The 22,750-nt window shown below is 36.8% G+C and overlaps 3 protein-coding genes across 5 annotated transcripts; 2 read left to right on the top strand and 1 right to left on the bottom strand.

Annotated features, from left to right (window-relative positions):
• The first annotated feature begins 6,943 nt into the window (after positions 1–6,943).
• On the top strand, positions 6,944–8,372 carry LOC113112211 (gamma-crystallin M2-like). The gene is made up of 3 exons (XM_026277645.1): positions 6,944–7,049; positions 7,344–7,586; positions 8,051–8,372. The coding sequence occupies exons 1-3, from the start codon at positions 6,966–6,968 to the stop codon at positions 8,327–8,329; spliced, it is 606 nt and encodes a 201-aa protein (XP_026133430.1). The 5' UTR covers positions 6,944–6,965; the 3' UTR covers positions 8,330–8,372.
• A 549-nt stretch (positions 8,373–8,921) lies between these two features.
• LOC113112210 (gamma-crystallin S-1-like) lies at positions 8,922–10,889 on the top strand. Its single transcript, XM_026277644.1, has 3 exons — positions 8,922–9,028; positions 9,786–10,028; positions 10,356–10,889. The coding sequence occupies exons 1-3, from the start codon at positions 8,990–8,992 to the stop codon at positions 10,629–10,631; spliced, it is 558 nt and encodes a 185-aa protein (XP_026133429.1). The 5' UTR covers positions 8,922–8,989; the 3' UTR covers positions 10,632–10,889.
• Positions 10,890–12,892: 2,003 nt separating this feature from the next.
• On the bottom strand, positions 12,893–21,952 carry aldh18a1 (aldehyde dehydrogenase 18 family, member A1). 3 transcript variants are annotated; one of them, XM_026276474.1, is made up of 18 exons: positions 21,803–21,952; positions 21,120–21,229; positions 19,515–19,735; positions 19,242–19,391; positions 18,654–18,758; positions 18,416–18,574; positions 17,856–17,946; positions 17,511–17,635; positions 17,267–17,411; positions 17,087–17,160; positions 16,819–16,918; positions 16,463–16,683; positions 16,096–16,233; positions 15,487–15,682; positions 15,242–15,363; positions 14,550–14,736; positions 14,185–14,280; positions 12,893–14,097 (listed from the first exon to the last, which is right to left on the bottom strand). In XM_026276474.1, the coding sequence occupies exons 2-18, from the start codon at positions 21,208–21,210 to the stop codon at positions 13,901–13,903; spliced, it is 2,418 nt and encodes an 805-aa protein (XP_026132259.1). In that variant the 5' UTR covers positions 21,211–21,229; positions 21,803–21,952; the 3' UTR covers positions 12,893–13,900. The 3 variants fall into 3 exon arrangements, with proteins under 3 accessions (XP_026132259.1, XP_026132260.1, XP_026132261.1); XM_026276475.1 differs by having other exon boundaries at positions 18,422–18,574; XM_026276476.1 differs by having other exon boundaries at positions 19,515–19,666.
• Between the last annotated feature and the right edge of the window lie 798 nt (positions 21,953–22,750).

Genomic DNA, 22,750 nt, shown 5'->3' with positions numbered 1-22,750 from the left:
ATTTTTTTATCAGTATATCATATTAATTTTTGTTGTTGTGTAGTTAATCTTGTTATCACTTTGTCACACTATGTCATTCTAATTTATTCAGACTGAAGGCATTTACAGAACAGAGTTTAATCTGTGCAGCACCTTTGGGTGTTAAAACGGAGGTGAAGAGTTTCATCAGTACAGTTTCATCATTATCGATATGGGGACGAGCCACACACCCCATTAAGCGTCCTCCTGTGTATTATTAATGTGATGCGTAAGGTTTTTCAAACATACTTTGAGAGATATGGTGCACCAGCACGAAGGTGAACAAAACATTTAATTTCAAACGCTACTTCATTTCAAACCACTCAAAAGGAATTTCACACTGCTCTCTATTTTCTTTTATTTCTCCATGCCTTCACTTGCTCCCATATGAATGCCCTATTTTTCTTCAAGCCTTCCGCTGCTCACAAGAACTGCTGCATCCCTTTGAAATAAACAGTGTTATTTTCTGCTGGTTACAAAGCAGAGTGGCTTCTTCCCCTACCATCGACTGCATTTTTTACTCAGAAACTCCTAGTGAATGTCACAGTTACAAAGTAAGTTAATTAACACACTGAAACATGATATTTTATAGTAGTATTTTCTTGTAAAATGTACTCCAATAATCTGTTTTATTTTTCCCAAAGTTATAAAAAAAACTGAGATTTTATGCATGCAATGCATCCAGCATTTGTCAGGAGTTTATGCAAGGTGGAAATTATTTAATTAATTTAATACATTTTACATTTTTATTACAGATTATATTACAAGCATAACAACAGTTTGAGTGAAAAGTAACACAAATGTCTTACTTGTGTTTGACGGGAGCAATTGATCTGTATGAACTTCCATTTAAATCTGATGCTCATGTTCTTCAGCATGATTTGAAATGATCCAGAGGACTGAAAGGAGATCACATGATCAATGTCACACTTTGACCTACAAATAGAGCAGAATCTGGAATGTGTGAAACATGTTTTGGAAAGACAAGGCTCAGTTTCTCCTGGTTTTGATTACATTTCGAATCTCTGATTTTCTGATGTCGTATCTGTGGATTTTGGTCCCTACTGTACTTTCCAATTCAGTTTTGTTATTTTAATCAGAGATGATTTCAAAATATTGTTGTTGTGAAACTGAACCAGCTTCTCAGCTACATTAATTTGACAAAGAAAGCAAGCGTGGAGGAGAGACAGCTTAAAGTTGTGATTATCCTGAGTGGCTTGGTTCGGCAGTGATACCTGCTGGGACACAAGCGCAGGGCTTCTAAATAAATTGCAAGTGGCCTTGGGCAAAGAGAAGAACTCTCTTTTGATCTCCTTTACGTGTGAACGAAGAGAATTTGCAGGCTGTCAATCAAACTCATAAGTCTTCAGAACAATGGGACGACCTTTATCTATTTTTTTTTTTATTTAGTAAAAAATCACACATTTCATTATGACAATGCTCCCTCTCTTTCTTTCAGGTCGAGAGCCGCACGATCAATAATTGATACGGTGTGGTACGGCCGACTTTCCTCTTTTCCTTTGGAGCCCTTGTCACTAACTGTTGTCAGAACACATTTACTTTGATGCCAAATTTGAGGAAGCAAAAAATGGCATCATATGTGATTATATATTTAAGGCTGTAGAAAGGTTGGGGTAGATCGGCAGCTCGGGTGCACCTTTTCCCCGTGTGTTCAAGGCGCTCTATTGAAGTTGCGTGTGTTGTTGCCAGCCTCTGCCTTAAACACACGGATGCATCATAAGGAGATTCCTCCTTCTAGAAGAGGAGATAAAAAGATCTGAGTTTTTTTTTTTTTTGTCATGTGTCAGTAAACACAGAGACTGTTTTGAGATGAGGGCAGATCACACAAAAGAAACTTACTCTTTAAACTCTGAGCCATGGGACGTTTGGGGGAACGTCACGTGAGAGGGTTGTCTTTACCTGGACCGCTCTGTTTCATCTGAAAAGGAGATGTGAGAAAGACAAACCCAGTAACCCATAATGCATACTCGTGTTTGATTTTGGATCTGAGCATATTAACCTGGAGAATAGCTAAAATATGAGGACCACCTGAATTTAGGAAACAATGTGGCTCATTAGAATACATGAGCATAATCAAAGGGTAAAACAAGGTTAAAGACCCCCTTAAGGAAAATTTGATTTATTTATTTACTTTTTTTGTCCTGGTCCCAGAATATGACAATAAAAATTATATATATTTTTTATAAGTTAAACAAAATTGATCACTAAATGGTAAAAAAAGCACAATTTCTTAAATTCATTATCAATATATTTTTATTATAACATTTAAGTATTATCTATAATAAAATTTAAACAAAAACCAATTTATGTATGTTGGAATATCTCAAAAGCTACTAAAGATTAAAAAAAAATATTCTATTATATAAAATGACATCAAAATCAGCTATTTAGTTTTTTAGGGCTATTTTATTCACAAAAATTTTAAGCAGGAAAACTATTTTTAACGATGATAATAATAAAAGAATGTTTCTTAGTCTCATATTAGAATGAGTTCTGAAATATCAAGTGACAAGACTGAAATAATAGCTGCTAAAAATGTATTTGTATCATCACAGGAATATATTATATTTTAAAATATATTAAAAAGAGTTATTTTAAATTGTTAAAACAGTTAACTGTTTCACTGCATTTCATAAATAAATCAAATAAATCCAGCCTGGGTGAACATGAGATAGATATATTTCCCACACACACACAAAAAAAAGTGTTAAAAGTGTTCAAACTTATGTAGTGTTAAATGAACAAATTAAATAATGAATGAACAAACGAACGGATGGCTCATATGTTAGGTGATGTCTGGGGCTAAAGTCATCTTTAGACCCTCTAAGGAAAAGTTTTATAAAACTAAAAAAAGGAGAGAGAGAGAGTGAGAGACACAAAATAAACAAATTATAAACTAAATAATAACCACATCCATTATTTGAATGGCTTCAGAAGCGTCCCCAGTTCCTTCCTTCTTCAGTGTATATTCCACAACTATTTCCTCTTTTAATTATCCTCCAAAACAAAAGATGGAGCACATCAGACACATCTTCACAAAGCCGTCCCTGGCACACTCTCAGAGTGGCCGGCAAGCGTAGGCAGCGTCTGGCGCAGCCGATAGCGAGGCTGGTGCGCTGGCAGGGACAGACAGGGCCCGTCTGCGGCTCTGCACAACAACAGGAGGATGATCTCTCAGTCTTCCTCCCCCTCACACACGAGGCTCTGCCTCACCCAGCCACATCACACCGTCTTCAACAGCAGATTAAGGCCCGTTCTTACAAACTCACAAGGCTAATTGGAGAGAAGCGGCAGCTGCCATTCACTAGGGCAGAGCTTTTGTCCTAGAACCATAAAGTACTTGAAATTACACATTTCCTGTATAAGAACCCACACCAATAGTTTCTTTAAATTCGCATATCTGGGACTGCAAAGTCCACTGCATATTGTCTTCAACCATGAAATAATAAAAATGAATTATGTTTACTTGGGTGCTGTGTGCTGCCTAATTCTAGATTATACATACAATTCCAATTTAATGCCATAATCAAGAAACTAACAGTGTATTTGTTGGCCATTTTGTCTATCAAGCATTAAAAGAGTCTTCTTAGCCTTTCCTGTAATGTCACTAAATTAGACCATTTTCGTTTTTGTCAGTTTCAAAGTCCTTTAAGTTTTTAGATGAGATTAGATTTAAAAAATAGCCAGGTTCATAGCTACTGAACAAAAGTCTGTGACCAAACTGTTAGACATGTTGAAAAAAATAAATATAAATAAATTATATAATATATATATAAAAAAAAAAAATTTATGCATTTAGCAGACGCTTTTATCCAAAGCGACTTACAGTGCATTCAGGCTATCAATTTTTACCTATCATGTGTTCCCGGGGAATCAAACCCCCAACCTTGCGCTCGCTTGCTTGCTAGCACAGTGCTCTACCAGTTGAGCTACAGGAACACTTATAAGATTCTGTACTATTTCTAGGTTACTAACGAAGTAAATAAATAAATAAATAATGATGATAATTAATAAATTAGCAGTTTGTACATCATTGTACCTCATTGTAAATAAATGAAATTAGTGTATCTTGCACATTTGTGACCCTGGAGTACAAAACTTATTATATATTTGTAGCAATAGCCAAAAATACATTGTATGGGTCAAAAAAAAAAAATAAAAAAAAAAAATTATGCAAAAAACCATTAGGATATTAAGTAAAGATCATGTTCCATGAGGATATTTTTTAATTTCCTATCGTAAATATATAAAAACTTCATTTTCGATTAATAATATGCATTTATAAGAACTTAATTTGGACAACTTTAAAGGCGATTTTCTCAGTATTTAGATTTTTTTTTTTTTGGCACCCTCAGATTCATGATTTTTAAATAGTTGTATCTTGGCCAAATATTGTACTGAAAAAAACAATCACATCAATGGAAAGCTTATTTATTCAGATTTCAGGTGATGTATAAATCTAATTATTATTTTTTATTCACTGTTACAACTGTTTTTGTGGTCCAGTGTCATGTTTGATCACCTCACAATAAAAATAATTTTATGTGATAACACTGTACTGTTGCGTTCTGTCTCTGTCCAAAGCAACTCTCTCCATTTCTCTCTCTCTCCTCATCTCTCTCAACCGGAGAGGCAGCAAAAGATCTTAAGTGTTGGCTTTTTGTTCTCCGGGGGGAACCAAGAGAGAAAGCTTGGGCTTATTTGAAGTATTTCGCCCCGTGTGGGGATGAAATGTCTTGTAGTGCTTTCAAGATTACTATTTGCAAGCCTGTGATGTGAGAGAACCATTCCTGTAGTGTAGAGTACAGTAATCGCCAACTAAGCCAAGAAAAAAGCTGAGAAGAGGAGGAGACCGAAAGTTGGATTAAAAGAAAATTTCTCACAAAAGATATAACACAAGTCAATCATTTATACAATTGGGTCTAAAAAGTCTGAGACCACTAGTGGCAATGCTAATTTTATTGTTCTAATTTAATACCCCCCCCCCCCATCACACGCACACACAAAATATATACAGCACATTGCCAGTCAAAAGTTTCTTATGCTTACAAAAATGTTTTGTAGTATAGACGTCTCTTATGCTTACAGAGGCTGCATTTATTTAATTAGTAAAATGTATTGTGAAATATTATTACAATTTAAAATAACTTTTCTATTTTATCTTAGTTTAAAATTAAAATAATTCCTGTGAGGAGCTAAGATAATTTTTTAACATCCATTATTCCATATGATTACACCACATGTATGATAACAACTATTTTTATTGAGCACTAAATCATTGTATAAGAATGATTTCTGAAGGATTATGTGACACTGAAGACTAGATTAATTGCTGCTAAAAAAAAAAAAAAAAAAACTTTTCACACTTTCAACAGGTAGTGTATTTACAAAAGTTTTATTGTACAAATTACAGCACCAGTATAAAATAACGAGTGGAAATGTTACACTCAAAAGTTGAAAAGAATTTCAGAATTTCTTGAGATATCGGCATTTTGTCCACCTTCTGCTTTAAAACTTTAATTTTGTCTAAAATACATTTAAAAATTTGTTAAGTTGTCGATGTCATAAATTTGCTTATTAGTTAAGTGATCTAGAAATAGAACAGTATCTTAAATATATCTTCTTTAAATATATCTACTGTATTTACTAATTACTACATTTTAATAATCCATTTGATGTCACAAAGTTTCTTTGTTTAAATTTTTTTCAAATCCTAAAACGCTCTGTTTATCTCCAGGTTTAAAATAGATTTTCAGTGTGATCTCTGAAGATCAGTCTTTAGACTTTTTACATATTTGAGATCAGACACGTTTATAATGTTTGTGACTGTCAGCTCAAGCCACTGAAAGATAAAGAAACAAAGCGCTAACTATAACTTCTCTCACTCTCTGAGCTGCGTTTTAAAATGATGCCAGAGTGGCTATCAAAGAACAGTATGGCTATTGTTTTACAAAAGCTGTCTTTCTCTTGAATAAATCCGGCACAAAAAAACAATACAGAAAACAGAGCGTTGCTCCTCATCTTGATGAAAGGAGAGATGTGGAGGGTGAAGCTCAGCTTTGAAAAGAATAGAAACACAAGGCCAACACTCTTTGGCCTTTTGCCTGTCAGCTGAGGGATTTGTTACATGCCAGAGTCGACTGTCCTAGAGTTGAAACAACCATCACACAATAACACAAACACATGAAATGTATAACCCTCCCCAACACAGCCTTATGAAGACCTTGCATCAGAGCGACTCTTCAGGCTATGGAAGCAAAAGAAGGCAACATATTGTCGGAGGTTATGTCAACACATTGCAGAACAATCAATAGTGTCAGAATCACTTAGATAAGCACCTGAAATGCACATGCCTGGAAAAATAGACACGAGTAGGACTATAATGTGTGCTGTGATGAAACCACTCTCAACTGCTCTGTGATTAGTATTTAAAAATGAATAATTCAATAAAAATCTCCAGACCAACTGGTTGACAAAATCTGGTTTGCCTCAATCTAAACAGAAGGTGACAGTTGTGTTTCAAAAGTACGTTTGCTTTATCGGTCTCGACAGGAATGCAGTTCACATGAACAAACAGAGGACTCACTGTTTTAGGGTTACTTGTGCATACTGTTAAATTTGTTTACATGCCATTTTTACTCCACATTGTGCCATATACAGAAAGGCCTGCTTATAATGCCTCCTGATCCTTTTGTGGCCAGTTATGAAAAGAGCACATCACCAGGTCATGGGTGAACAAGGCTTGGCGTGCTGGTGAGGCTCATGAGGTGAGGGGAATTTGTATAGGTAAACTCTAGCTTTCGGGAATAATGGGAGTGTGGCTTTAGTTGTCTTTAGAGAAATGAATAATGGAAAGGTATGTGACGTTTACAAAGGTAAACTCTAGTTTCTGTGACGTGCCTCTGGCAGTAGTGTGTATACGTCTGATGAAGAGTATAAAAGGTCCACCAGGACCTCGATGGCAGTACGGCAGAACGGCGTGGACATCCTGCTCTGCAGCCATGGGAAAGGTAGGCGTTGTCAGTTGTAGCTTGATTCTTAATGTTTAGAATTGGTATTTTCACAAGACATCATTTGCTACATTAGGGACATGAACTTGGAACAACCTGAAGACCATATAGTCTGAAATAAAGTTCAAAATTCAAACTAGATAGACGAATGGTAGACCATCCATGGATGTTTTGCCATTACAGCTTTCTATGTTACTTTCACATAAGACTGGATAAAATAAGCATATTCATTCACCACTTCCAAAGATTATTTCCTCTGTTCCTTGCTAACATACTCTTTCCTTCTGTCCTCAGATCATCTTCTATGAAGGCTCCAACTTCCAGGGGCGCTCTTATGAGTGCTCTGCTGACTGCACTGACACCTTTAGATACTTTAACTGCTGCAACTCCATTCGGGTCATGGGGGGTCACTGGGTGGGCTACGAGAAGCCCTATTATATGGGATATCAGTACGTCCTGGGCCGTGGGGAGTATCCTAACTTTCACCACTGGATGGGCTTCAACAGTTGTATCAGATCTTGTCAGATGTTCTCCCCAGTAAGTCAATCAAAATGATAGGTTTTATTTCACGCAGTCAGACACCTTTAAAAAAAGCAACGTCAATCAACGAGCCCTTTGAAGTTATTCATATATGCAGGGAAAAACAGGTTCACAGGTCCACCAGGAGGGTTAGTTATTTGAAATGGAGCAAGACGCACTCCGATGACTGCGCAGCTCATCATAATTCCATTCATCTCTGTTTTTGGCAGTGGAAGAATCATGACACTGTCACTAGAGTTTGTTCGAACGAAAATGACTAAACGTCTACTTGAAAATCTTTGAAAGTTGCACGTTTACAGCAGGAAGTCATGTTCAAAGGCTCAGTCTCAACAGCGACATCAAGAATGTTCAAGGTTTTCTCCCAAACGTTCTGACAACTGGTCTCTCAAATGTCTCTGCGTTGCCCTGATTATTGATTCCTCTAAAGCCCTAACTGCAGTTTTTTTCTCCCCACACAACAGTACAGAGGTGCCTACCGCATGAGAATCTACAACAGACCTGAAATGCACGGACACATGATGGAGTTCACAGATGACTGCCCCAATGTCTACGACCGTTTTGGCTACCACGGCATCTACTCCTGTAACTGTATGGAGGGCTACTGGATCTTTTACGAGCACCCCAATTACAGAGGCCGTCAGTATTTCCTGCGGCCCGGAGAGTACAGAGCCTGCAGCGAATGGGGTTGCATGAATCCCATGATTGGCTCCTTTAGGAGAATGAGGAGCAGTTTAATGTAAAGAGTGTCTTTTTTTATGACCATTAAAGACGTTAAAACTGATTAAAATGGTTCTTCTATGCTATGTTTTCTTCATGACACTTTGAATTATTTGGTAGCGTAGGAAACAGAAAGTTTCTTCAGCTTGCCAGTTGTTTTTTGAATAAGGATCCATTGATGCATTGCCCAGTACACGTCAAAATGAAGACAAGCATGTCAGTTTCAAGCCAAACTCAACTTTATAAATCTGATGTGGCTGAAGAACTCATTTTAGTCACATTACAAACCATAAAACAAGCTGATAAAAAAGAACTGTGCTTAGGCAGGACAGTTTTAATGAAATCACAAAATAATTCCCAGATTCATATTAGACTTTTAACTTCGTGTATATATCCCTTCCAGTCCATGGTTTTTACATGTAAAGCCCTGAAGCTACTAAAAGCAGAGTTCGCAAATTTTTTTGTCAAGCACTGAAAAGTGCAGTGGTGCTGTCTTTGGAGAGAGAGAGAGAGAGAGAGAGAGAGAGAGAGAAACTTGCAAAGACACAAAAGGGGGCACACACTGGCTGATCTACAGTTGCATCTACTCTATAGAACACATTGTGCTGAGCAGACAGAGTTTTGTGAGTCACACACAAAGCCCTGATCCATGCCGGGTCTATAAAGAGGTCCTGACCTCAGAAATGGTTTTGTCTGCTCAGAGAACAGTCACAATGGCCAAGGTAAGTGACTAAATTGTGTTTGTAAATGATATAGATTGTGGTTCTAGGATATGTATGCTTTTAGCTCTTAAAAACAAATATATATATATATATATATATATATATATATATATATATATATATATTTTTTTTTTTTTTTTTTTTTTTAATAATACATTTTGAAAAACCATGATTAAAAAATGGTTTATAAATATTTTCTTTGAATGGTAATCCTGTTATATATGCTTTCACTAAGGGAACATTCTCAGAAAAATATATATATACTCAACCGGGGCGATACCCTTTCAAAAGATACTAATATGTACACTTTAGATATGTATTTTTAAAGTAATAATATTGTCCCAACCCTTAATTGTACAAAAAAAGTGTTCTTGACTGTATCCATCCTATTCTGTTATTAAAAGCCATGGTTCCAAGCATCTTAAGATGATCAATTGCTTTAAATATTCATTCCAACAATGAAGCGAGAGAGAAACAGAGAAACTGCTTTTTGCCCAAAGTTGCTCTGTTGAGTTCAGTTAATATGTTTAAGATTAAATCTGTATAGTGTAGACTTTAGTGTCATACAAAAGACAAATAATAATAATAAATCATAAAGACAATAAAATATTTACTTTTTAAAATAGTTATATTAAAAAATTATTAGGTTTTCTGAATACAACTTACAAAAAATCTGACGCAGTAAGAAGAATGGTAACTTCAGACTTAAAGTGTACCTGTAATCATGTATTTTTCTTTCTCTACATCCATCCAACAGATTACTTTCTTTGAAGACAAAAAGTTCCAGGGCCGTCACTATGAGTGCACTGGAGACTGCACTGACATGCAGGCCCACTTTTCTCGCTGCAACTCCATCCGAGTAGAAAGTGGAAGCTGGGTGGCCTATGAGAAGCCCAACTACGCTGGATACCAGTACATGCTGTCCAAGGGTGAATACCCTGATTTCCAGCACTGGGCTGGATTTAACGACTGCATTCGCTCCTGCTGCATGGTTCCTCCTGTGAGTCTTTACTCTAGTCAGTCAGCAGATGTAGAAAACAGAATTATGGTGGCTAGGCTATGAGAATCTAGCTCATTGAAAATAATGGCTGTTCTTTGAATATTGTGTAATTGTCTCTTTTTTTTCTGTTGTCTTAAAAGCGTAACATACAGATATCTCAAACACTCACTTCATCTGCCATTGTTCAGCTGAATAGAGAGTCCCACCCCAAACTCACACTATTGGCTCATCCATTGTTGCTATGTTAGGCAACAATGCCTTGTATTTGTACTTTAAAAAAAAATATATATATATATATATATATAACACCAATTACTTCTTCCCCAGTACACTGGAAACTACAGGATGAAGATCTTCGAGCGCTCTGATTTTGGTGGTCAGGAAATGGAGCTGAATGAAGATTGCCCTGATCTACGACATCGATTCCACAATGGGGACATCTCTTCAGCCAATGTCATGGAAGGCTACTGGATCCTCCATGAGCACCCCAACTACACTGGCCGCCAGTTTTTCCTGCGCCCTGGTGAATACAGGAGGTACATCGAGTGGGGAAGTCCCAGCCCTACCATGGGCTCCCTGCGACGCGTGACTGACCTCAAATGAAGATCCAAATCACTCAACCACCTCTCCCAATGTGTCAACGGCAATGTCTGTCATTGCAGCGACTACGTCTGACCTTCGGGCCTGTGGATCTGTCATGCTGAATGTATTTGTGATGGTGGCTTTATTCTGGCATTTAGCCTAATTGAATTTGGGCTATCAGTCTCTTTTAGTAATGTTGACTGAGCAAACTGTATTTTATCAGCACCTTTCCCTTCCCAACTACAACTGGAAATAAAGGAAAATTTGATTAAACTCAAACATATTGCCTTTTGTATATATACATGCCATAAAACTAAGGGTATCTGCAAGTTTTATGGAGAATTTAGTCTTTAAACTAAAATAAGTAAACACTTTTAAGGTAACTTCTGATTACACTGAACAAAAGTCATGCTTTTCCTAATTTGTTTTGTCTTGTTTTCAAATGTCAAAAAAAAAAAAAAAAATCATCATAAAATGATGATATAAATCTTGTTTTCTGAGAAATGCAAATCTGTGATTAAAAAAGGAAAAATATCTGCCAATGGGCTTTTTTTAAGAATCACCATTATTCATAGGTTAAACAAGTTTCACACACCATTTCCACCCTATTTTTTCTTGTTGTTATAAGCATAAACTCACTTCATGTTGTGTGTGTCTGTATATATATATATATATATATATATATATATATATATATAAATCATATCTTCATTTTGTATCTGAAGCAAAATTATCCTAAATTTAGGATGTTTAGTTTGGAAAAGAAGGCAAAAGTACTAACAAAGATATTATTTTTTATATATTGTTTTTTTTTTAAGTTCATGCAACATCTAATGCCATGATTTTATTAATTTATTTGTGGTAAATAGGACAAACTAAGACTTTTAAAGACCATTTTAAACCCCACGGAAATCTAGAATTAAACATGTCAAAATGTTGTTGCATGCAAGATGTGTCCATCGGCTTGATAACACATGACGTCATCCCATGCCTGAGAGACAAAAGAAAATTATTAAGGAAACCTCTTGTTCTTTGAACTTAGTTATTAAAGAACAAAAAAGGGGGTATCTGAGGATGGTAGAGTAGAAGACTTTTATAAGATCACATGATGTCTAGCAGACGCTTTGGGCCCTTGAAAGAGGCCCTATATTAGCAGCACATCATAGGGCAACGCAAACTCAAAGAGGAAAAGTCAAAGTGGCCTGGTCTTAGCCCCGAGCATGCGGCTCTCTCAGAACACAAAACAAAACCAAGTCCATATCTCAGCTCATGTATTTTTCATAAGGTATGGATACCAGTCTCTTTCAGAGATAAATATCAATAATTGAAATTGTTAATTAGAAGCCCATAATTGGCAAAGATACAAATGAATAAATAACTTTGACCATTAATTATTGATTTGAAAAAATTAAGCTCTGCAGGGAGCACATTTGAGTCTCTAAAGATCAAGGAAGCACACGAAATATGAGTTTTGGCCTCAAGTAATGTTCAATCAAAGATGTACTGACTGTGAAAGTCCGACGGCTCTTTTAACTTTCACATCCAAATTTCTTAAACTGTCAGACATGTAAATATCGCGTGCAGGCTGATGTACAGAAGTAACAAAATAAGAATTATTTAGCAGTCATAATTTAAAATAAAACTGCACTGACAAAATACATCTAAAAGCAGAGTTTTAGGGTCGACACTTGGCAACCTCTGTTTCGCGTGTTAGTTATAATTTTGCTTCTTATACAACTGCACCTGTATTTCTGTCTCCTCATTTAAGCATTTTTTAACCCCTTTCATCCAAACAGTCATTGATCACAGATCTTAGGCAGTAAAGTTGGATCACAATAAGAGATGAATGAGACTTCGTTTCTCTTCATCTCTGGATCTTTTGAGTTTCTGATGAAGGCTCATTGAGCGTAAACCGCACATTTTGGAGAATAAAAAGAAGTTGCGAGTCAAAAGGCACTGGCACTTTCATGGCAAGCCTCAGTCTTCTCGCAGCCTCTTCTTTCCTAATAGCAACATAATTAATCCTCTGTAGTATTGTTTTCACTCTTCCGCGTCCCACTTAGTGCTTGGCAACTCTCTCTCTCCCTACAGAACAGCCTCTTGATGTTTTCCACACTGAACTGTACTTAAGAAAGATATTTAATCAAGTTCAAAATGGCCCCAATACTTGTCGGTTTCCTCCCTAAATCCTTCTCCAAACATCTTTCAGGTACAAATTCAACTTTTAGGTCTTTGTCAGAGGCATCGAATGTACCCAGAAGAATTTCAAAAGTAAAAAAATAAAAAATAAAAAAAAAAGATTTTTATTCTACATACAAAAAATGTGAACATTTTCAGACTACCTTTCATACTATTAAGCATCATTATTTTGTTGAGCATTACAGCACTTTAAAGTACAGATAACAAGGTATTTGTTGAAGCAGTTCAGGTCAAAAGCTAAAGAGAATTCTACAGCAGCAACACAGAAATGTATACAGGTCTGCACATTATTCATGATTAAAAAAGCAGTGAGCATAAATAAAAAAAAATGCAAAATGAGGAAGGTAATGCACAGAAAAATTGTTTTTCGGTTTTCTTTTCAATAATAATAATAAAAAAAAAAAACAGACAGAGCAGCTTGAAAATACTAGTTTTCCTTTTCAATTAATTGGTTTTCTTATTTTGGACTGTATATGACTAGCACTATGTCAAATGAAAAATATATTTTTCAGATAAGATGTTGTATATGACAAGCACTATGCCACATAAAAAAAAAAGAATTTACCCATTAAAGCTTAAGTTGTTATGTGTACACAAATTATTTTTAATGCTCAAAATAGTGCTCAGAAATGTTCGTGCCTATTGCATTTTCCACACATTAAATATGACAAATATATAACATGGGCAGTTCGGGGAGGCCTCTTTTCATTCACTCCATACTGGAGTGAAGCGGTCATTATTTTTTACCACATTTTTCTACTCAAAAAAACAATACAATGCACAAATTACAAAAACAATAAGATGGACCACGGCTTTAAGCAAAATTCCTTGATGTCTCTGTAGTTATACAGCAAGCTCAACAGGTTCTTTTCAGAGAACAAGACACACTTGACTAAAATATGTGCATTTGGAAAAATTTAAATGTATGAGCTCACTGAACAGCTCTCGATCCACAGATGATCTTCCTTGTATTCATACTTACTCCAAACACACTGCCTGATGGGAGTTTTGAAACCGGTTTAAAGTGAGTGAGTGAGCTTTTACTTCAGATGGATTTGATTCTAGATTGTAGATGCTTTTATTTCATGACCCTAGCTGGTGGTCCTTCGTCCAGGGAGAACCTGTGCCACCGGAAGATTCTCGTGCAGATACGTCATGCTGCCCTGCTCAGAGAAATCTGCAGCTGTGTGGCCCTCGCCCCGTAAAACCCATTTGGTAGTGAGAAGCCCGTCTAACCCCACAGGCCCACGGGCATGAATACGGGCCGTGCTGATGCCAACCTCCGCACCTACAAAGCACCACAGGGTCATTATGAGATTAAAAGGGAAAAATGTTAAGTTCATGGGTGAAAAAAAAGAAGAAAAAAGACACCTACCGAGACCAAACCGATATCCGTCAGCAAACCGTGAGCTGGCGTTCCAAAAGACACAGGCACTATCTAATTGCTGAAGAAACTGCTCTGCTGTGTCCTCTACACACAGTATGTTAAAGATGAATGAATTAATGAAAAAAAACAAAATAAAAATGAAGATTCAATGTTTGAAAGCAATATCAATCTTCCCACTAAATGGCACTACAACACTTTGTTCAAAGTAGCATTTAAAGGTAAAGCGTGTCATTTTATTTTTATATTATTAAAGCACCTAAATACTTCAACAAAAACACAGCTTGCAACTAATGTTAACGCAAATTGTCTAGATTTATGATACACGATTGTCCACCACTATAGGGCAGTCTTACCATTTTCAGTGACAATAACATCAGTGTGGGAACTGCCATATTTATGAATGTGATCAACAGCCTCCTGCATACTGTCCACAACCTCGATACAGCACTCCAGATCCCCGTACTCCGTGCGCAGAGACTTCACCTCTGACGGACTAAAGGTCAGGTAAGACGCAAACTTGGGGCCGGCATGGATCTTCACCTACAAAGGTCAAATCACCAATAATTACAAGCACAGAGTATTATTTTAAAATATGCAGAAGTATATGAGGGGATTTTCTTGAGCATCAAAATAGCATAAGCTCTGAACATTCATGTGACACTGAAGACTGAGTGATGGGTTCTGAAACATGAATTTTATTTAATTTCAAATTTAAAAATATATTAAAATAGAAAAGGAAACCACATTTTTAATGTTTCACTTTTTCTCACTTTTTTTTCATTTTTGTTTAAATAGATACAGCCTTGGTGAGAGAGAGACTTCTTTCAAAAAACATTTTTTATAATCTTCAACCCCAAACTTTTGAAGTAATGGTATGCATTTGCATTTTTTATTTTTATTTTTTTACCCTGAGGCAGAAAGCAGCTTCAACAGAAACACTATATTATTATTTTTTTCTAGACCAAAGACAGATTCGGTTACAGTCCTCAGAGTGTAAGCCTAATTAAGTATGAATGACATACTGTGAATATATATGCGGTCTTACATGTTCGGTCCTCAGCATGTCGATGATCTGATCAAACAATGGGCTTCTGAGAAGTTCTCGATGCACCAGCAGGGTTTCCATGGCATTACAAGCTGCAGGATAGTCGCATTTGGAGTCTCGGACTAGAGAGATAAAACATAACCAGTGTAATTTAAACCATTATAAAGCACAATGGTTGTTCATGGAGTGTACCTATGTGGAAATAAAAAACATCTACATTCTTAAATCTTCACTGGCAGTCTTACTGATCTTGATGGCTTTGTCAACACTGGCCTCATGGTCCACATAAACATGGCAGATCCCCTCACTATGGCCAAGAACAGGGATGCCCTTCGCCGCACGCTGAATATCTCTGACTAGCTGAGAGGAGCCACGAGGAATGATCAAATCAATCATCTTCTCCAGACGGCACAGATCCTCCACCTCTTCACGCGTGCTCACCTGCCACATATCACATCGGTTAGGTGACTACAGTACATATACACATATGCACAACCAAACAAAAGTTTTTTTTTGTTTTTTTTTTTGTTATTAATTTTATACAGCAAAGATGCATTCAATTTATCAAAAGTGACAGTAAAACATGATATAAAAGATTTCTATTTCAAATATATGCTGCTCTTTGGTACCTTCTATTCATCAAAGTATCTTTAAAAAGTGATCCAAAAACATATTAAGCATCACAACTTTTCTTAAGCATTGATAACAATAAGAAATCTTTATATGCATCAAACTTCTAAAGGATCATGTGACAATGAAGACTTACAAATTAAATTGTAATAATACTTCACAATATTGCTATTTTTACCTGGAGTTCTGATCAAATAAATGCAGCCTTGGCAAGCTTTATTTACCAGCTGGATGGCGTCTTTGACTCCATGGATGGACAGAGCCTCCTGAGCAAGCTCATGCAGGATGCGATTCGTGTTGGCCGCCTCTTTGCCACCTTTCAACAAAAGTGCATTTCCACTGGCAATGGCTAAAGCAGAAACCTGTTGGGATTGAAAAAATATAAATAAAAAGTAAATAATGTAGACATTTAGCAGATGTTTACACTAAATTACTTAAAGTACACAGACACATTTGAATCGACAACCTTTCAGTTTACAGCCCAGATCATTAACCACCACCCACTGGCCCAAACATAAAAATGCTCACATACAGGAAAACTAAAACAATGAGCCAAAAGTTATGTAGATGCATGCATTTTGTGCACCTGACCTGAGGAAGGCAGTCTGGTCGTGACTCAAAGATGACCAGCAGTACTCCTATGGGGACAGTGATCTGCTCCAGCTCCAGGTTGTTTGCCACACGAGTCCTGCGCAGAACCCTGCCAACGCTGTCCTGAGAGGACACTGCTATCTGACGCAGGCCAATGGATAGACTGTTCAGTTTAGATGATGATAAACTGAGTCGCTTCAGCATGGCCGGAGACAGACGACCTGTAACATAACAGATTGAGATCGAGTGCGCCAAAAAAAAAAAAAACAATAACGCCTTTGTGATACACGGCTTCAGTGGGGGAAAAATGGTCTGGTTTGCACATGGTCTGGAGAGTAGCAATTAATTCCTGATACCCGTGCTGACAGCATGCTCCATGTCCTTTTTGTTGGCAGATAAGATTTCGTCTTTCCTCTCAGTAAGGAGATCAGCCAATGCGCAGATGATGTCACTTCTCTGTGGACAAACAGATTGATATGACACAGACGCTGTCTAAACATGTTAAGATGAAAATAACCCAGAATATTCCTTTTTCTAAATATAATGATTCTACCGTTTCTGGTAAAATATGTGCAGATGATTTCAGAAAGTCATCTAAAATACCGGTTTAAAAGTTCAGCTAACCTGCTCTGGTTCAAGGGAAGCAAGAGTCCTCCCAGCAGAGCGAGCCATTTCTGTCTGCTGCTCGACCGTGGGACCTGTGGATGAAGAAAAGTGGCATCTGAGGTCTTTCAACAAACAGAGGTAAATGAATCACATTAGAAGAAAAGTAAAACTGAATCAGTAGAACATGTGGTAACTCACCAGCTGGCTTGACCTCTGAGAAGAAGGTTCCTACTTTCTTGCCCTCAACAATGTCAGTGATCACATGACCTGTGACTTTGGGGTGCGTGCCGTTAGCAATGACAACGGACGTCCCACCTTGGAGAGCCCAGAGAGCAGCTTTAACCTAAAGTTTATTAAACACAGACTGTCAGTTTCAGTTAATGATCCTAACAAAAGCTATATAGTACGAGTGTACATCTCAGATAATCTTTCTGTAATCAACCTTAGCTTCCATTCCTCCAATGCCAACCCTGGACTTTGTGCCATAGGTTATGGAATGCTGGTCCCCAGGGTAAAATGTGTCCAGGAGCTTGGCATCGTCTGACCCTGGTGGGCTGTCGTAAAGGCCTGTAAAGTGTGAGAAAGGTATGTAAAATGGCTTGAGTGTAATTATTAGTTTACTCAAATATTAAAAGCATGTTACTATTTACTATGGAAAGCTTTAGACTGCATCAAAACGAGTGAGAATCAGTCTTTAAACCTTTCCTGTAGTTATTTTTAATATATATTTAGTAACTTATGGTACCTTATGTATTCACTGATTGATATTCAAACTGAAATCTCTCACCTTCTACATCAGAGAGAGCGATGAGAAGATCTGCCCTCATCTCCACGGCAAGCCGCGCTGCAAGACTATCGTTATCCTTGATACTGATAACCTGCAGTATGAAAAAGAGAAAAGAGTCTCAAAAATTACTCAAATGAGAGAAATCGGCCCTTGTCTTTTAAAACCCACAAAGGCAGATATCAGCACTATATTTTATGCTCCCATGAGCATTTATCTCTTAACTATGGCATTAAAATGGGTGTGATGAATGACTCTGTCTAGTCCATGAACAGGCAGAATTCCACATGAAACCACATTTGAAGCCGCAGCGCGTGCAAAACAGAGCAAGCATAAATGAGCCCAGAAAGTAAGCGACAGAATGTTAATTTCTTTCCAGTTTCTACAGGAATGGAAAGAACCCTCAGGCTGCAACGGTGCAGGAGACAAAGATCAAGCCTCTGCATTGCTCTGACTCCCAGCATGCATCTGTAAAAGCCCCTCCCAGCATGCAGTTCCAAAAGGAAGAGGAAGGGTGGCAAGGCTGCTGGGCAGACTCTCTCTCTCTCTCTCCCAATACCCACATTTACCCCCTGTAGGTCACTGTTGGGTTCTGGGGGAGGCACCACAGCGTCGTTGGTGTTGATGATGGGCACGATGTTCATACGCAGCAGCTCGTGCAGAGTGCTGTTCAAGTTCCGTCTTTTCTGGTCGTCGTGGAAGTCAAGGTTTGTTACAAGGATCTGAAGCAACAAAAAATGAAAATATGAATAAGAGTGCATCTTGTAGCTTCAGCATGCATATGCTAGAGCCTGTGTGTACCTGGGCAGTACAGGTGCTGTATTGAGTGAACATAGCCTCATACAGAGCCATAAGTCCACTTTGTCCCGCAGCGGCACACGCTCTCGCCTCTAGAACTGGTAATGACTGACAAAGAAAACACATCCAACTTAAGCTTCGTAATATTTTTTCAAGTTAAAAGATTGGTTTACTCTGCTGAAAAATGCTTGGTTGCTGCACAGGAACCAATAAGGATTGTTTCTCAAATGTCAAGCAAATTCAGTAGCTTGCGTTTACCATATTTGCTGTGCTCCAGGTATGTGCTTTGATCAATGTTTATATGTGAATTAAAGCCTATATTAAATCGGTTCATAAAAAGTGATTGATAAACAGATGTGTGATGTGCATTCTTTTTGGCTCATTAAAAATGAATATTTTTGCCACATTCTGGATTAATTGTAAAGGTTTCATAGAACTGGCTTATTGGGAGATATAGAGTGACAACTTATATTTATATACATTTTATGTAAATAGGCTGTTATACCGATATAAAGCTAATGCTGAACTGTTTTTTTTTTTTTTTTTTTTTTTTTTATGAAAAATACTTGTAACAAATATATATGTCCTCACCATATCTTTGAGCTGATTCTGGCCTGAGTGGAGGGCTTGTCTGACACTCTGTGAGAGAAGAATTTCGTGCCTCAGCCTTTGTTTTCCGAATGCTACAGCACCACTGGTCACAATCATCATCTCTCTGCCCTGATTCTGAAGCATGGCCACCTTAAACAATCAAAATGCATAAGTTATAATGTTCCATTTTTTATTTTTTTTTATTTTTTTACAGCATCACGTTAGTACAATTTAGTATTTATGTGCAAATCGTTAAGCTTTTATCATCTTTACCTGTTCTACAATTGAAGCGAGTCGGCCCAAAGCGAGGCCGCACTCGTCGCCGCGGGTTACAACAGCACTCCCCAACTTGACGAGGATTCTCTTGGCCTGGCGCAGATCACTACGGTGGGCAAATGACTTACCGTGCGCCCGTGCCAACGGCACTGTAAAAAAAGGCACGTTACTCCACTGACGCACAGCATGGAGTGTGAGAAATGTGGAGGAAGAGGGATCTGGATGGAGAGAGAGCCGGGAAAGCACCCAATGAGGAGCATGCCATGCAGGAAAGCCAGTGAGTGATGGATAAAAAGACTGTGTTAGTGTGCACTGACTGTATCACCGATGAACATTAGGATAATGAGGAGGATGGATATGAAAGGAAATGGTAAAAGACAAGCAGAGAAAACAGGAAGTATGAAGAGCATGTCTATAATGTAACAAATGGCACTGAATAATATAAAGTACATTAATTAGCTGTGACAAATTGCTTCCATTAATCTCTTATACAGTCAGAATCTTTGAATATGCAAAAATGTAAACAAATGACCCCATGCTACCCCACAAAATTCATCAAATGCATGCTCTTATAATCTATAATGGAATAACTGTGCGTCCAATATGATTTTTTTTTTTTTTTCTACTGATGTAACCAAAGCCACATGGGCAGAATAACAATAATAATAATAATATTATCACAGTCCAACTTTCATCATCCAATCCCCTTCTAATGAAGCCTTTTCTAACTATTTATTTTGTAATCAAAAATATCATCATGTTTAAAAGATTATAATAAAAGTTGAACAATAAAATGTCTAAAAACTTTATTATAAATACAAAAAGTGTACAGTAATGTATAGTATGACAATGTGTCTTTTTAAATTAAAAAGTAATTTAAGGTGTTTAACATTTAGTACCTTTTAACATTTAGTGTAAAATCTGAATCTGAAATCTCATCCAATACATAAGAGGGAGTAATGCATATGTAAACAAATTAACTTTATGCCAGTGTACATGGGATTCTAGACAATTCAGACCAATAGATTTAAAGTTAAATATTAAATATAAATGTTTTTATTTATTTATATTGATTATTTTTACTTATGAAATAGCACTGGTCTTATTATACAAAATTCATCAATAACTAATGTCAATGCAGACAAAAAGTGATCTGTAAATCAAACAGATGAATTGAACAGAAATCTGGGACAGGCCATTTACAAAGCTGTGAGCTTATGAAGTTCAGCGCCCACCAAAACCTTGCCACATTCTTTATGAAAGAAAATAACACAGTAAAAGGTGCCAAATCAGCAAAGTCAGACAGCACAGCCAAACGCTGACAGGACAGAACTCAAAGAGGAGCACCGACCCAGTGAATGAGAGAGTCACGAGAGCGACAGACATGCTGTGAATTAAGAGCAAACATCATGAATGGAAACAACTTGTTGCATCTCCATATTTAAAGCTCGGCCTTTGATTTTAATAAAAATATACTTTTCAGTATCCACTCTGATATAGATCAGTTTCACAATCCATAAACTTTACTTTCTAGTACCCTGCATATTTTTCTTTCTTTCACGGGGTATGTGATACAACATATTGAAAAACATAAAAACTTACTTTTGCCTTGTGAAGCAGCTCTTTTGAATGTTTGCAGAGCATTTGGTCTCGCTAACAGCTGAGAACAGGAGAACATCTTCTGGAGATACATGGTGTCCTGATTTGAACAACTGAAATATAAAGCATATATTTATATCAAAATGCAGTTGATCGAATCAATGTAGTTAGATCTTTCAGGCTAGTTCCCAACATAAATAAATTATGAAAGATATTATGTGAGATCATACATGATAATAGTTTATTTATCTTGGTGTAAATGTAAACAAAAGCTAAATCTACATCCAACTGAGCTCACGTTACATTCAGTTCAGCAAGTCTCATCACTGTGCAAAACGTTTAAGAAAAAAAAGTAGCCAGATTTGGATGTTTTTGTTACATGAATCCATTTAATAATGAGTAGGCATTATTTATATTGTATAAGATGCATGCTCTGCGTAAAAAAAAATATTTAACAATATGCTACTAAAAACTGTTTTCATGAAACCAACACTTACCACAGCACCATAACAAACAAATCAATACTAACAGCCATTAAAGATTAAAAAAAAAAAACTTTTTCTCTGTAAACTTTCTTTAGAAACACGTTGGTTGATGCAAGAAGGAAGATTAAATTGGCCTAGCGTGACATTTCTCATGCAAAACAAATGAGTAAAGCGGTATCGTGTAAAAGTCATTTTACATACCTTAATCTACAAAATAAATGTGATTTTATTAAGCTCAAGTTTACTGCCGCCGCTACTCTTCAGTGCCACATCAACTCATCAACTCCGGTTAGCTGCTCTCATGGATTCAGCCATGTTGACGTACATCCACGTAGTTACGCAACGTGCGCACGCACTGATGGTTGTTTTAAGGTTCGTTTGAATCTCAGCTTCCAGCACTAGAGGGCGGTGTGTAATCTGTGACGGATCATCTGCATTCCAAGAACAGAACATAGAGACAACAGTCCATTCTTAATGCTGGTGTTTTGCATAGTTTTCTTAGGTCTTTGTAAAGGCCATTGTAAAATCATTATTCTAAATAGAAAACAGTTTATGAGCAGCGGGCAGCCAATCTAATAGAATGTTTTGTCTTGTTCATTAAAACTGAATATTAGGCCTACTCATTTTCTGTTATCTCTGTAATGCGATTAACAGCTCTTAAACTTATTAAATATTACATTTGTAGACTTTCATATTTATTCTGTGGTCATGCTTTGGCACATAACAGCAAGAAAATGAACAGCATATAAATAAATGCGAGTTATTGAGAGTCAGGTTATCTTACATATACTTTTGGATTTTTTTTTTAATCTTTTGACATTTTGATAATTGTATAAAAATTCTGCAATTGTACCGAATAGTATGCAGTGTTTTAAAGTAAGATGTCTATTAAAACCACAATCACTCTTTTTTTTTTTTTTTACAGAATTAATTAGGTAAATCCAGCTAAAATTAATACTAGGATGCAAAGTGATATATGCAACATATTTTACATGTCAAAAAACATCCCCTCAAACCAATTTTGTTATCTCAGTGCATACTGCAATTAAATAAATCTTACTTGATTTCCATATTTAATAACTGTGTGTTTGAAACATATGGCAATGTCACAATAATTATATGAACACGTGAAAAAGTACTGCACAACAG

The sequence above is a fragment of the Carassius auratus genome, chromosome 12 (genome assembly GCF_003368295.1).
Source record: "Carassius auratus strain Wakin chromosome 12, ASM336829v1, whole genome shotgun sequence".
Taxonomy (NCBI): Eukaryota; Metazoa; Chordata; class Actinopteri; order Cypriniformes; family Cyprinidae; genus Carassius; species Carassius auratus.
Note: the sequence above shows the minus strand (reverse complement) of the source record. Positions and strands in the feature narration are given on the sequence as shown.